At 41.0% G+C, this 14,517-nt stretch overlaps 2 protein-coding genes across 3 annotated transcripts in view; one reads left to right on the top strand and one right to left on the bottom strand.

Moving 5' to 3' along the window:
* The first annotated feature begins 2,407 nt into the window (after positions 1–2,407).
* On the top strand, positions 2,408–7,366 carry LOC109865059 (T-cell leukemia homeobox protein 3). The gene is made up of 3 exons (XM_020453178.2): positions 2,408–3,059; positions 4,308–4,542; positions 5,778–7,366. The coding sequence occupies exons 1-3, from the start codon at positions 2,642–2,644 to the stop codon at positions 5,959–5,961; spliced, it is 837 nt and encodes a 278-aa protein (XP_020308767.1). The 5' UTR covers positions 2,408–2,641; the 3' UTR covers positions 5,962–7,366.
* LOC109864670 (Kv channel-interacting protein 1-like) overlaps positions 6,586–14,517 on the bottom strand; it is a 30,821-nt gene continuing 22,889 nt past the window's right edge. Inside the window, exons 4-7 of one of the 2 annotated variants that reach the window (XM_020452537.2) lie at positions 14,403–14,473; positions 14,148–14,255; positions 12,409–12,576; positions 6,586–8,930 (exon numbers count right to left, since the gene is read on the bottom strand). In XM_020452537.2, the coding sequence (XP_020308126.1) occupies positions 8,883–8,930; positions 12,409–12,576; positions 14,148–14,255; positions 14,403–14,473 (395 nt within the window). In that variant the 3' untranslated portion in view covers positions 6,586–8,882. The remainder of the gene's footprint in view (positions 8,931–12,408; positions 12,577–14,147; positions 14,256–14,402; positions 14,474–14,517) is intronic. The other variant, XM_031797710.1, reaches the window with a different exon arrangement.

The raw sequence follows: 14,517 nt of genomic DNA, 5'->3' as shown, positions 1-14,517 counted from the left end.
AATCAAGCACACTCTTTTTTTTATAAAGTTCATATGTTTTGTATCCATTTGCGTATTTATTTATTTCTAGTATTTTTATGATTTACTACGGCTATTGTTATTTTATAAACCTAATTGTGATTATAGAATCCATACAGTGGGCCTATGATGCTTATATGTAGTTGCTTGTATGTAGTTCTGTCCTTGAGCTGTTCTTGTCTATTGATGTTCTGTATTATGTCATTCTGTATTATGTTTCATGTTTTGTGTGGACCCCAGGAAGAGAAGCTGCTGCTTTTGCAACAGCTAATTGGGATCCTAATAAAATACCAAAAGCTTTTCCCGCAATTAGTGACATCATGGGTGGTTTTCCGGGGTACATCGGGGCTAATGTGACAAAATCTGAGGATTACACAAACTCATTTACACCCACGACCCCTGGACCAACGCTTCCCGGTCCCAGTCCGCTCATTCCATTTCCAGTGGTGCCTAGCCTATGGCACGGTTTCCGCCGCGTTCCAGAATCCACAGTGTAGCAAAAAATACGAAAAATATATAGAAAAAAGCAATGGTATATGCGTACAGATTGTCATATAGATCTAAATCGAATGCATGCAATCTAAAAAATAAATATATATCAAACATATAATTTTATAAACCTATGAACAACATACACAAGGAAAAGTGTTAGGATTTTAATATGACATAGCCTGATAACTATATAGACAGTAGCCTAAATGTGTACGGTCAAATGAGAGTTACTAGAGTCCAATTCTTCCCCATGGAAATATGGCCACCAGCGGGGTCACATATGGCGGGGGAAACTAGCCAATTCTGCCAGTCCGTACTGCTAAATAACCACCTCAAGTTTGAGTTTTTTAATACCTCGTTTATTCGTTTACAGATAACATATATATTGTAAACTACTTCAAAAGAATTCCTACGAAATCATTATTATTCATAGAGACATTTCCACAGGATGAATCTGAAATCCTTAACGCATGTTTGATAAGAAGAAAAAAAACGTTTAATGTTGCGATGGAACAGAATAGCCTAATGTGCATTGTTCAAGAAACAAACAACAAGATAACATTTATTCGTGGAACAAATTTGATCGAGTTGAAATGAATCATGAAAACAGTCTTATTCATTATAGTTACAGTTATCTATGCGTGTCAAAATGTAAACGTATTGCAACCCAAAATATAGGGTTCAATTATAAGCTAATTAATAATCAAATAAAAAAAGTGAAACCTGTGTTGAAAACCTTGTCTATTGTAAATAAGTTAGGTGCAAAATGTTAAATAGGTGAAAGACTAGGCCTATATCAGCACTAGAGATGAGGACAGGAACCCATTTCAGCAAGGCTCTAGCCAGGGTCCGAGAAACAGTTCATTGTGTCCGTCTTTTCATTGCGTCTGATGGGCAGCAGGTTCAAGCGACCATGCCGACCCTCCACTTCATCTGCACTAGCCCGTGGCCTCGTCACACAATTCCCTTTTTATTAACATTTGATGTGGCACAGCGGTGGTATAGTTTAGGCCTTCTAAGGACTTAGAGCATTATTCCTATTATGATTATTAATCCTGGCGTGTGTATGACATAACCCACTGGTTTACTTACAGAGGAGGAGTAAACTGTAGCTGTGAACAGATGCTCGTAATCATAACTGAGAGGTGATGCCTCGCTTATTCTATACCTTAAACCAATGGCCCTAACCAAGGACCACTTCAATCCATGACGAATAGAGAGAAACTCTTGTGTTAATAAAGGCCCTCTCGTGTTTCTCATAGAAAAAAAATCTATAATACGACTGAACTGCCTGCATTAATCTCCACTACTCCATACTGGTCCGGAGAGAGACGCACAGCCCACAACACACGAAGCGTTATGAACTGTTTTGCCGATCACAGATATACCACAGAGAGAGAATAAAAAGGCATACACAATAAAGATACAAAGAGCTATTGAGATAATCAACGATAAAAACGGAATATTATACACATAGGAAAGGCAATAGGAAATATAAATATAGGTAGGCCTAAGTGTTGCAACACTTGTCTATTATTTCAGTTCAATGGAAATATTATATTACAGCATACTGCATTTCCATGGAGACCGGGACAATGGTTACAAAATAGAAATGAGAAAACATGGACTCGGATCACCCTTTGAAAACCTGTAAACCCACAATGTCAAGTGAAGGATTGTCCAAACAGGTCAAATTAAAAGGTTTAGAAATCGATGCTCTGATATGGCACTAAATTGACCAACTCTGAGAGCTAGGAAGGAGTATGGTGCCAAGTGATACCCACCATGCTTCAATCAGTCATTAAAATGACAACCAATGAACAGTCAAGGCGTTGACAGCATCAACCAATAGAAGCACGGGAATGGGGCTTTTGGGGGGAAACAGCAAGACCAAGATGTTTTGACGCAGGGAGTAGAGCGTCATAGACGTCTCCAAACGCACATCAAACTTCCACTGGCGCTCCCGAGGATGATCTGAAGGAGGCCTTTCCGAAGTTGCAGACGGTCGGATTTTGAAAGGAAGATGACATTGGAGCCAACGGCATCTTCTCTTTGGCACAAACAGGCCGTTTAACCTCGTAATTTAATTTCCATCCAGTCCAGCCATCCCACAGTCTATTGAAAGGTGAGGATGGAGCGCGCACCCAGCGCCCCAAGTCCTCCTCCCAAAGCGGCCCAGCACGAACCCATCAGCTTCGGTATCGACCAGATACTCAGTAGCGGTGCTGACTCAGAGACCGGACGGACCAGCAGCAGATACGGTTCGGATACAAGCAGTGGAGACGGTTACCGTTTGGGAAGCCCAACTGGAGGGAGCGCTGCCTCCTACACTGCGCTGTCCATCTCCCTCTCCGGCATGGTACCACAGTTAGAGGACCCTGGTTTGTACGGAGTGAACTGTAGCCTGGGTAGCAGAGGAGTGATCCGGGTGCCTGCTCACAGACCGTTGACTACCTCCGGGCCGCCGCACTTGATGAGCGCTGTACCCGGGTATGGAGGCCTGTGTTACCCGTGGGTCGGGAATAGGTTCGCCAAGGAAAGGTTATCAGGTAACTTTCCGATAGAACCCTTAGCATCAAATAATGTTATTGAAAAAAATAAAAAATAATTCATGCGCAGTGATTTCGGTTATCTATGTTTCTCGTAATGGCAATTTGACTTCCAATGTGTTCAAAACAGCTTAGCTTACAATAAGCGCGCAATAAGCTTAGAAAACGTGAAAAGACTAATAAACAACGAGAAAGATACAGCAATAAACATTTAAATAATAAAGATGATGTGATCAATAAAATAACAAGACACATTAATTCAATCTTCAACCTTTTATGCATACAAAAGAAACATGTAGATTGACATTTTTTATTAATGTAGTCATTTAGTAGACTCGGCCCACGCAATATTACTGAAATTGTAGCCTGTTTCATTATTTCTCTTAATCATTTAGCCAATGTGAATATTACAATACTTAGCCTATACTATAGCAACGAAATTCACACAAATATTGAATTGGTCTATCAAATTGGCCTTTCAAAACGAAATGAGTGAGAAAAATCTCAAACAAATCATTTGGTGCTAGAAGACCCTAAGCCCGAATTGGAAGTCAATGAAAATGGAGGCATTTACAGAGAGATAAAATCAAATATAAACATGCTATTTTGGTGGATTCTTACAATGCAATTTCAATCAATTATATGCTACAAATTAAAAAGCTATTAACATACCACGTGAAATAGGAAAACATAATAAACAATAACATTGTAGCAATTATGTTGGGAGTCATTATTTTCCACAACGATTTTTTTTCCGCCATAATTCACACCCAACAGTTTAGACAAAGATATATGAAAAACTCGAAAACATTCTCGCCAAGAGTGGTCTCACATAGTTTGAATGTTAGGCCATAATACTATTGATTTATTTAGATTTGTTATGTTCCAATTCGGTACCCAGAACTGAAGCCAAAATTATTCACTCCCTGTATTTACTAGGCTATTTCATGTGATTGTTTGTTCACGCTAGAGGAGGCAAGCCTAACTTCAATAGCCAGACAGCAATGATATCTTTATCCACAGAAAATAACCGGATAAAACAGAACTGCTCGATTTTATACAGACGCCAAATTAACCTATAGAATAAATATTCAAAACATTTATAGCCGAACCTTTGTTTTCGGGTGAGGATTATGTAGGCCTACTACCAAACCTTATCAACTGTACAACAAAGTTGGAGGCTCACCTCACTTTTCCACTGCGTAAACTCAACCTCCAGTCTGTCTGTCTTTCTGCTCTCTCCATCAGCTCTCGTGCCATTTACGGTGACCAGGCGAATAGGTCATCCATACCAGAACCGCACGCCGCCCAAACGGAAAAAGCCTCGGACATCGTTCTCCCGTGTGCAGATTTGTGAGTTGGAGAAGCGCTTCCACCGGCAGAAGTACCTCGCGAGCGCCGAGCGGGCCACCCTTGCCAAGAGCCTAAAGATGACGGACGCGCAAGTCAAGACCTGGTTCCAGAACCGACGGACAAAATGGAGGTCAGTTGATCCATGAGCTTAACTGTTTACTCAAACCTTGAGTTGACCTCATATAGAGGGACAGAGGCGCAACTTTGGTTTCAGAAGTGGGGGGGGGGGCATAATTATAATTATTATATATTTTTTAATTCAGTTGGATAAACACTCCAAACAGCCTACCCGACCGCTCGGAGGCATCCGCATGGTCCTAAAACACACCGTTGCCTTGTTTTGTATCACACATAAAATTGGGGGGACCAAAAATGCAATGTCCCCCGTCACCAGTGAAGTTTGCGCCCATGGAGATGGATACAGGGCTCTAGTGCCCAAAAGCCCGTTTTAGCATGGGCAGGCCATTGATGACTTTCCCCGTTTTGAAGTAGTCAACTGGGTGGGACTTCCGATGGGTTCAGGAATGATCACATGATTGATTCCATCCGGGTCATCGGGAGGGATCAGCCAATGAATTACACTAGTGAGCAAACATTCCACAACTGCAGGTGGCACTAAATCGTCAAACTTGACTTTATACCTTTTCAAACAGCACACTACAGTTGACAATATGCACCATTTCAGTTTCTTTGCCAAGTCATAGAAGTAGTAGAAGATGAAAAGTGTCTACTTAAAAATAGACATGGCCTCAATGGCGCTGTCCATGCTCTCACAGTCACCATAAATAGGATGTGATGTATATCTAAATCTATGGTTTACCTCTTCGTTTGACATGTTTTCAAGTCTCATTCACCAGTCACTTCCGCTCATGTGCAATTAGTCTGGGGAGGACGTTCGTTTTAGCTAGGCCTTAATGGGGGACTAATCCTTTTTGGGTGGTGTGAATGTGTAATTGCAGAGGATTTTAAACTAAAGGCAAACAAACGTAGGATGTTCTTACCATCATGTTTTTTCCTGGCACTGATTTCTATTCCTGGTTCTGCTGGTGGTAGGCCTACAGGATATTCCCATCGTCTTTTGGGAAGAAACATTTGGGATCTACCAGCTGGTTCCAGTTGCCTAGTGTGCTTATTATGGGCTTGTTCAGGAGAGTCGCTATGATCTATGCACTGTGAAGCCAATTTTTTACACTTGTGTTATAAGACAAAATAAGCTGTAGATGCATATGGAAAGTTGAGGGGGTTTATAAATGTCCACTATAGGCTACCTAAGTTTGACCATCGCTGAATGTCAACCAATAAGTATTCTTTGTTCATAATTCAATTTTATGCAATTAATCTCTCTCTCTCTTTTTGCTCTCTCAGGAGACAGACAGCAGAGGAAAGGGAGGCTGAGCGTCAACAGGCCAATCGGCTGATCCTGCAACTGCAGGCCGACGCCCTCCACAAGTCCCTCGGCGAATCAGCAGGCTCCGACCCACTGTGCTCACATAACTCCTCCCTGTACGCCCTGCAGAACATGCAGCCCTGGGCCGAGGAGAGGGAGTAGGAGGAAGTCTCCCCCAACCGCTGTTCCAGGGTCACACATTTGTTCATCCGTCCAATTGGGGTGATCTGATCTGATCCTAGATGATTTGTTGGTGCCAAAATGGAGGGTATGGACAGTGTGATGCCCCTTTGAGATCGTGTAGAGACTAGGCGTCTGATAGGACCACACCCTCAACCTGAATGAATGACTGCACTGTCAATATTACACAAGCACCGTTACCAGTTTCCGCAAGTGTTTTTACCCCTATCTGGCCTTATGTCACATTCCACACTGTGACTCTATGGCTAAAGACTGAGGTTGTAGACTAAAATTGACAGGGAAGGATAGGAGGAGGAGTGTGTGTAAGGTAGAGGAATATATAGAGGGAGGAATTGGACAGGGGGGCAGAAGGATGCATGTCATGTTGGTAATGAAACTAAACATTCTCTAAAGTTTCATTTGTGACACATTTCCTAATAGGATGTAAATGTTTCATAATTTGTACTTAGGATGTATACATATGTAAATAACGATATAAACTCTTCACTTGAGATCATTTTGTTTATGTTTTTGTGTGACATAGAGACATGAATGGAAAGCTTTAATTGCTCCCCCTTGCTAAAGAAGACACTTCAAAAAGGTCACTACTTTCTTTGAAAAGTTTATTGTTAAATATCATTTTGTACAACATTTCAATATACACTGATGTGTTTTTTTTCCCCCTTTCTGTCTGTCATTCTCAGTCTGTTAGTCTCACCTCTCTGTGCTTTGCTGATCATGAATCTTGATATTGTATAAAAGTATAGGTGAAGGTAAGGTAATAGGGGACTGTGAAATAAGGGATTCTGTGTTTTGTTGTCAGTAAGTCTTCACATTGATTAGGCTATTGTCATCACCACCCATGTCATGGCTTTCATTCCTGTATTCTCAGTGACAAGGTCCCTCTCCCTCTCCCTCTCCCTCCCCTTGAGAGTTGTTACTGCACAGTTGTAATGTCCCACAGGATACCATGCACACACCCATATTGGCACAAAACAAGCATAAGAATACACTTCAAAATAGTGCTGAGCGAATAGCGCTTTTTGAGGTCGGTTCAGTTTTGGTTTTTGAAAAATAATCGCGGTTTTCTTATTTTTTTTCTTTTTTACAATAAATGCATTGTTCAATGTTCAATGTTCAATGCTGTAACAACAATGAATAAAATAATTGATGGTAGTGAGTGACAGCCTATTACTATCAGTTATTAGGCTCTAAACCATCATTTATTCACATGACTTTACTTACAGTAAATTAAATATTTTGGTTATGTATATTACATATTTGTTTTTAGTATGGTGACACTAAGATATGCAATTACTGCATATCACTTATTAACAAACCATCCCTTGTTCACATAACTTTAATAAAATATATCAGTTGTTGTGTATATATTTTTTTATTTCATTTGATGACTTAGTATTTTATTACAAGTCATCATCTCATCTCTGCTTAGGCTGTAGCTGCCAGCCAGCCATCCATCTATGTTCTCCCAGAGTCATCCTTCCGGATAGCAGGCTTACATAGCTGGTTAGCTGTCTGATGAAATCACATTTGAAGTAGTTCTATAAAGTAGATAAGGTACACTTTTAACACTGCTAAATAACAACTATCAATCAATTAGATGCATTGTCGGGTAGAGATACATAAGCAACCGGATTCTAGCCCTCTCCTATCTCTCTGTGTCTGTCTGTCGGGCCACACAGGCTTGCCCGGCAAAGAACCAATGAGAACAGGAGGCAGCTAGCTGTAGGCAATGGATTCTGGTCAATGTAGTTCATTACCACGTTTTCGGCACTTAACTCTGATGAGCTGGACAACATGTCCCAGAGAGAAATCTCTCTAGAGAAATGGCACAAATGGTGCACAACTAAATGGAATTCAAATAATGGAACCAATGTCCGTCAATTAGTTATTTACAAACTGAAAATAAACCAACATTTCGGTTATTCGCTCAGCACTACTTCAAAATTGCCATAGGCCACAGAACATTCAATCCAGGCTCTGTGGGTGGGAATATCATCTGGCCAGATTGACAGACAAAGAGGCAGATGAACGGAGCTCAGTGCAGACAGAAAGATAGAAGCCAAAAACACAATGACACAAGGCACCACAACACAAAAAACATTGACTAACACGAACACACATACAATAGGAGTGCTGCATTTAGTGGGGTTAGGACTGACTTGTTTTAAATGTATATTTCTTAATATGTTGCGGTCAAGTAGAGATCACATGAATTCTACAAATGAAAATGTACAGGAAATGTCCTCAATTTGTGTCTGTAAACTGTATTTGTGGTGAAATTGAGGCCAGGATTCAATCCAAGCAGTGTTATAGAGCTGACTGTCGACAGTGCAACTTTTAAGGGCAACTTCCCCGACGTTCAAAGAGATCGCTCTATAGTGCACTTCGGATTGAATCCCGGCCTGACACAGTGTAGGTATGTGTGTATGTCTTAATATGTGTGTGTATGTTTCTATAATGTCAGTATGTCAATTAACAGGTGTTATATACACTCTCTGGGAGAACAGTAACCATAACAACGACGACAACATCAACAGAACAAGACTGAGAGAGTTCGGACCAAGGGTGAAAGATTACAGGGTCACAGGAAGATCAAAAACAGGTACAAGGGGTCAGAGGTCAGTGGGAGGGGTCATAACCCAGCCCGTTGATTGGTCACTGCCATTGTAACGTGATGGTGAGACACTGTGCCACACGGCAGATGCATATAGCTGTTGCTGGGCGGCCAGTGTTGAGTACCTCTCATAACCATGCTGACAGCAAAGTTTGTGTGTGTCCCTTTTTGCCATTAAATGGTGGGCTGCTCTTTCTTCTCACAGTTCAAAGGTCTTTCCTATCTCTCTTTCATTTTCCCACTGTGTCTCTTTTGTCTGTTTCATTTATATGACGTTTTCGAAAAGCTGCAGGGACCTCATGATGTTTTCATCCTGGGGAAGAAAGTATGAAAAAAAAGGAGAAAGCTGATCATGAGGAAAAAAACAGTAACACCTCTGAACTTGCACATACACAGTGGTGGAACAAGTACCCAACTCTCCTACTTGAGTCAAATTAAAAAATATCTTCATAGAAAATGACTCAAGTAAAAGTAAAAGTCACCCAGTAAAATCCTACATGAGTAAATGTCTAAAAATATTTATTTTAAAATATACTTAAGTATCAAAAGTAAAAGTATAAATCATTTCAAATTCCTTATATTAAACAAACCTGATGGCATCATTTTCTTCTTTTTTAATTTATGGAAAGCCACGGGCACACTTCAACATTCAGACATAATTTACAAATGAAGCATGTGTGTTTAGTGAGTCCACCAGATCAGAGGCAGTAGGGATGACCAGGGATGTTCGGTTGATAAGTCCTTGAATTTGACTATTTGTCTGTCCTGCTAAGCATTCAAAATGTAACGAGTACTTTCGTGTGTCAAGGAAAATATATTGAGGAAAAAGTACAATATTTTCTTAAGGAATGTAGTGAAGTAAAAGTAAAAGTAGTCAAAAATATAAATAGTTAAGTAAAGTACAGATAACACAAAAAACAACTAGTAATTTAAAGTATCTTTACCCTACTGCACATACTGTACAGTGTAGTACTCTGTGTAGTACTCTCAGTGTAGTACTCTGACTGTATCACATAAGTACCACTAGGTGGCAACGAAGACTGAGAAAAGGTTATAAATGAAAATGTCTTACTCAGGCAGTTTAAAATAGAGTACCACATTATGAGTCATAATACCCCAAAAGCCTAGCGGTCAAACAAGGAAATGGTTCCAATAATATTTCCACCATTCATTTTTCCCATACGCGATTTTAGAAACACTTAAAATAAGGGCTGTGTTTCGTGTAGGCTCACCCGGGTGTGAAGTTGTGATAACCGTGTACATTTCTCTAGGACACGGTAACTTCTATCAACACATTTGCCTGTATTTATCCCCCCCAAATCAAACACTAATTAGCTGTTAATGTGGCAATCATAAAAAACTACAAATGATGAGCTGTGGGGGGCCCATGCACCTGACATCAATGTCCACATTTTCATTGAATAAATCATTTTGACAGTAACCTTCCAAAAATTCATTCATAAACCTTGTTTTAACAGACATATGTACTCGGAAGCTAAATGTTTGTTTCTTGGGCTTCGGGTATGTGACTGAAAAAGTGCCCTAGGTCTTGAAAAATAGTGCAATGAGTGGCGTTTACTCAGGTCTTCAAAAGAGCATATCAGACCGAGAGCCTAATGCCTCTTTGGTAGTTCTTTATGAGTTTTATTTTACAAAATAATCTCTCCGCAGAAGCAACAATTACAGGGATGGTAAAAAAAAACTGCTTGAAAATCATAACAACATCAGGAAAACTGGGTTGAAGGGGAGTGGTGCTTCAAATCCAGCAGTTTCGCAACCGTCCCTTATCACTGGTATATCTTGGCGTGCATTATTCAAGAATACGTTTACATTGTGCATTGTATGTTCATGGCGCTGCACACAATGTCTCAATGTCCGGGCCTGCAACCTGGACCTACAGGCCGTGGTGAATACATTTGCTCACAAAAATGCAAGGCAACGCAGTCACATGCTGTAGCTACTATAGGCCTCTACGTGAAAAAGAGAGACAAGCACAGACACAAATAGACTTTATTCTAAGAGAAACAAAGAGAAAAAGAAAGACACAGAGAGAGAGAAAGCAAGGAGGACTTCAGCGGACCAGGGGAGTCTCTCAAATTGGCTTTAATTTCATTGAATTTAATTCAATTTAATTGACCTTGAATACCGCAGCCCATTTGTGTAGGCTATTAGCCAGACAGAACCCACTGAGCTCAACAACAAACAATGGCTGAATTTATCCTCAAGCCAAGAACTTTTTTCTTAATTGTAAGGCTGTTTGATGTGTAATTTTGATTTTAAAAAGTGTATGTAAATAGCAATTAAATGCGGTATATAGCTATAGACAGTACACTGCATAATGAAAGCGTCCCTAGTAAGGTAGTGTTTTGAAGGTGGACTGACTGTATTATTTGGAATTAAAAGACTGGCTTCAAGCATAACAACTTTCTGTCCAAGCTGGGAGAGAGCCCGAGGATGGCTCATGTCATGCAGGTTCCAGCAGGCTATACAGGACAATTGATTTTTTTTTAATCAATTGGTAGCTGTCGCATCAAACATTTATTTTACAATCTGCAATGTTAAAATGTCCAACTTTAATTACTGAACAAGCAATTACATTATTGCCACCAGCCAGCAGTCTACTGTAAATGGCAGCATTTCGACACCATGTACAGCTTTAATGAAATGTTAGGCTTAACATGAGAAAATTACAACCAAATAGGCCAACCAATAAACATTTATCCATTAGCTAAAGCACAGCTATAGGCTCATATGCCCTGGCACCAGAGAAAGCATGTCATCGATTCAACAGGCAGCCGCACAGACATGTAGCGATTTCAGCACCATGGACAGTGATCGGTAGTCTATAGTTTGTGAGTTCCTGTCCGGCTGATGCGTTAAACATATTTTTTTCTGGGGGGAGGGGATCCAACCTTGCAGGGATCCAGAGAAACTGCATCATGGCAGTGGTGTGAGACCAATGGCTCTGGTCTACTTACTGTCCCCTCCCTGCTCTCTCCACCCGCCCCGCCCAAGCTTAAAAAATTAGGGAATGGGGTGTCTCGCTTTCTCTGCGGTCTCTGGTAAAGAGTAAATACCAACAGCAGGGAGAAATGATAGTGTAGGATTATTATAGAAGTTATATTATTTTCTAAGTCACTGTTGTGTAGTTCTAAAATAACTAACTACACAAAAGTGTTTGGAATTGTAATGATAATTGATTATCGACTATCTTACTCTATTCTGATTGGTCAGATGTTTGTTGATGGTTAGAAGAGTACAGGAAATAGTTGAGTTGAAGAGTGCTGGCCTAATGGCCGTGAAAATGGTCAGTTGATCATCACATTTGCATAAGAGTAGTCAGTCTCCATCCAGGGTTCGTCTACATAGAGAGTGATCAACCCACCATCTAAAACCCTCAAACTACAATAGTATTATACAGGATTAAGTGGGAGGGATGTTTAATGATCAAATCGAAATTTATTTGGTAAAAGTGACTAGGCAATCAGGATAGATAATAGTAGCAGCAGTGTGTGTGTGTGTGTGTGTGTGTGTGTGTGTGTGTGTGTGTGTGTGTGTGTGTGTGTGTGTGTGTGTGTGTGTGTGTGTGTGTGTGTGTGTGTGTGAGCATATGTAGTGTGTGTGTGTGTGTGCATATGTAGTGTGTGTGTGTGTGTGTGTGTGTGTGTGTGTGTGTGTGTGTGTGTGTGTGTGTGTGTGTGTGTGTGTGTTGGAGTGTCCATTGCAGTGTGTGTGTGAGTGTGTGCATAGAGCCAGTGATAATCATAGAAGTCCAGAGAACTCCAGTTTACCTCCTGGCAGGACAGAATGAACTCATCCAGAGTGACTACTCCATCTCTGTTCTTGTCCATCTTCTGGAAGAAAGCATCCACATGTTGTTTGGGAGTGTCTGTCTTCAGGGCAGGGTAGGTGTACTTCCCCATCATGTCATATATCGCTCTGACGATGTCTGTCATCTCCTGTAATACACACAAAAGCATAGTTTGTCTGTCAGTGGATGTTTAATGTGAAACAAAACACACAACTATTTAGAAATGTACTACACATGTATTTATTTTATTTAACCTTTATTTAACTAGGCAAGTCAGCTAAGAACAAATTCTTATTTACAATGAAGGTCAAAAGGCCTTCTGCGGGAACGGGGCTGGGATTTAAAATAAATTTAAAAAATATTTAAATATAGGACAAAACACACATCATGACAAGAGAGACAACACAACATTACATGATGTGAGACCTAAGACAACAACATAGCAAGGCAGCAACACATGACAACACAGCATGGTAGCAAAACAACATGACAACAACATGGTAGCAACACAACATGGTAGCAGCACAAAACATAGTACAAACATTATTGGACACAGATAACAGCACCAAGGGCAAGAAGGTAGAGACAACGCAAAGCAGTCTCAACTGTCAGTAATAGTGTCCATGATTGAGTCTTTGAATGAAGAGATTGAGATAAAACTGTCCAGTTTGAGTGTTTGTTGCAGCTCGTTCCAGTTGCTAGCTGCAGCAAACTGAAAATATGAGCGACCCAGGGATGTGTGTGCTTTGGGGACCTTTAACAGAATGTGACTGGCAGAACGGGTGTTTTTGTGGAGGATGAGCGCTGCAGTAGATATCTCAGATTAGTGAAGTGAGGCCGAAGAGGGTTTTATAAATAAGCATCAACCAGTGGGTCTTGCGAGGGGTATACAGAGATGACCAGTTTACAGAGGAGCATAGAATGCAGTGATGTGTCCTATAAGGAGCATTGGTGGCAAATCTGATGGCCGAATGGTAAAGAACATCTAGCCGCTCGAGAGTACCCTTACCTGCCGATCTATAAATTATGTCTCCATAATCTAGCATGGGTAGGATGGTCATCTGAATCGGGGTTAGTTTGCCAGCTGGGGTGAAAGAGGAGCGATTACTATAGCGGAAACCATGTCTAGATTTAACTTTAGCCTGCAGCTTTGATATGTGCTGAGAGAAGGACAGTGTGCTGTCTAGCCATACTCCCAAGTACTTGTATGAGTACTTGTATGAGGTGACTACCTCCAGCTGAATATAAGACTGTATCATCTACATACAAATGGATGAGAGAGCTTCTTACTGCCTGAGCTATGTACTCCCTTGGTGACAAGCAATGGCTGAGACAGCAGATTTTCTGACTTTGTACACCGCACTCTTTGAGAAAGGTAGTTAGCGAACCAGGCCAAAGATCCCTCAGAGACACCAATACTCCTTAGCCAGCCCACAAGAATGGAATGGTCTACCGTATCAAAAGCTTTGGTCAAGTCAATAAAAATAGCAGCACAACATTGCTTAGAATCAAGAACAATGGTGACATCACTGAGGACCTTCAAGGTTGCAGTGACACATTAATAACCTGAGTGGAAACCAGATTGCATACCAGAGAGAATACTGTAGACATCAAGAAAGCCAGTCATAAACCATAAACTGTATGCTGTACCCACTTGCATGTGCACCTCACACACAGACACACACACACACACACACACACACACACACACACACACACCTCCTTGTTGATGTAGCCATCTCTGTTTATGTCATACAGGTTGAAAGTCCACATCAACTTCTCCCTCACTGATCCCCTCAGTAAGATGGACAGAGCCATGACAAAGTCCTGGAGGAGGGAGAGAACGAGACACGGTAACAAGGAGAACAAGAGGAAGAGTGATCCAGCATGGAATGCACGAAGGTTAACAGATCAGAGGATCGTGAGAGGAGGGGGGGGGGGGGGGGATTTGAGACACGGTAGAGGGATGTTAACCTCAAACTTGATGGATCCGCTGTGTGCTGAGTCAAAGGCGTCGAACAGGTAGTGTGCGTAGGAACTGGCATCTGAAGAGCATTGGAGAGAAGAGAGATTAATGTCACTCTTTAGG

The sequence above is a fragment of the Oncorhynchus kisutch genome, linkage group LG19 (assembly GCF_002021735.2).
Source record: "Oncorhynchus kisutch isolate 150728-3 linkage group LG19, Okis_V2, whole genome shotgun sequence".
Lineage (NCBI taxonomy): Eukaryota > Metazoa > Chordata > Actinopteri > Salmoniformes > Salmonidae > Oncorhynchus > Oncorhynchus kisutch.
This window is presented reverse-complemented; position numbering and strand designations above follow the sequence as displayed.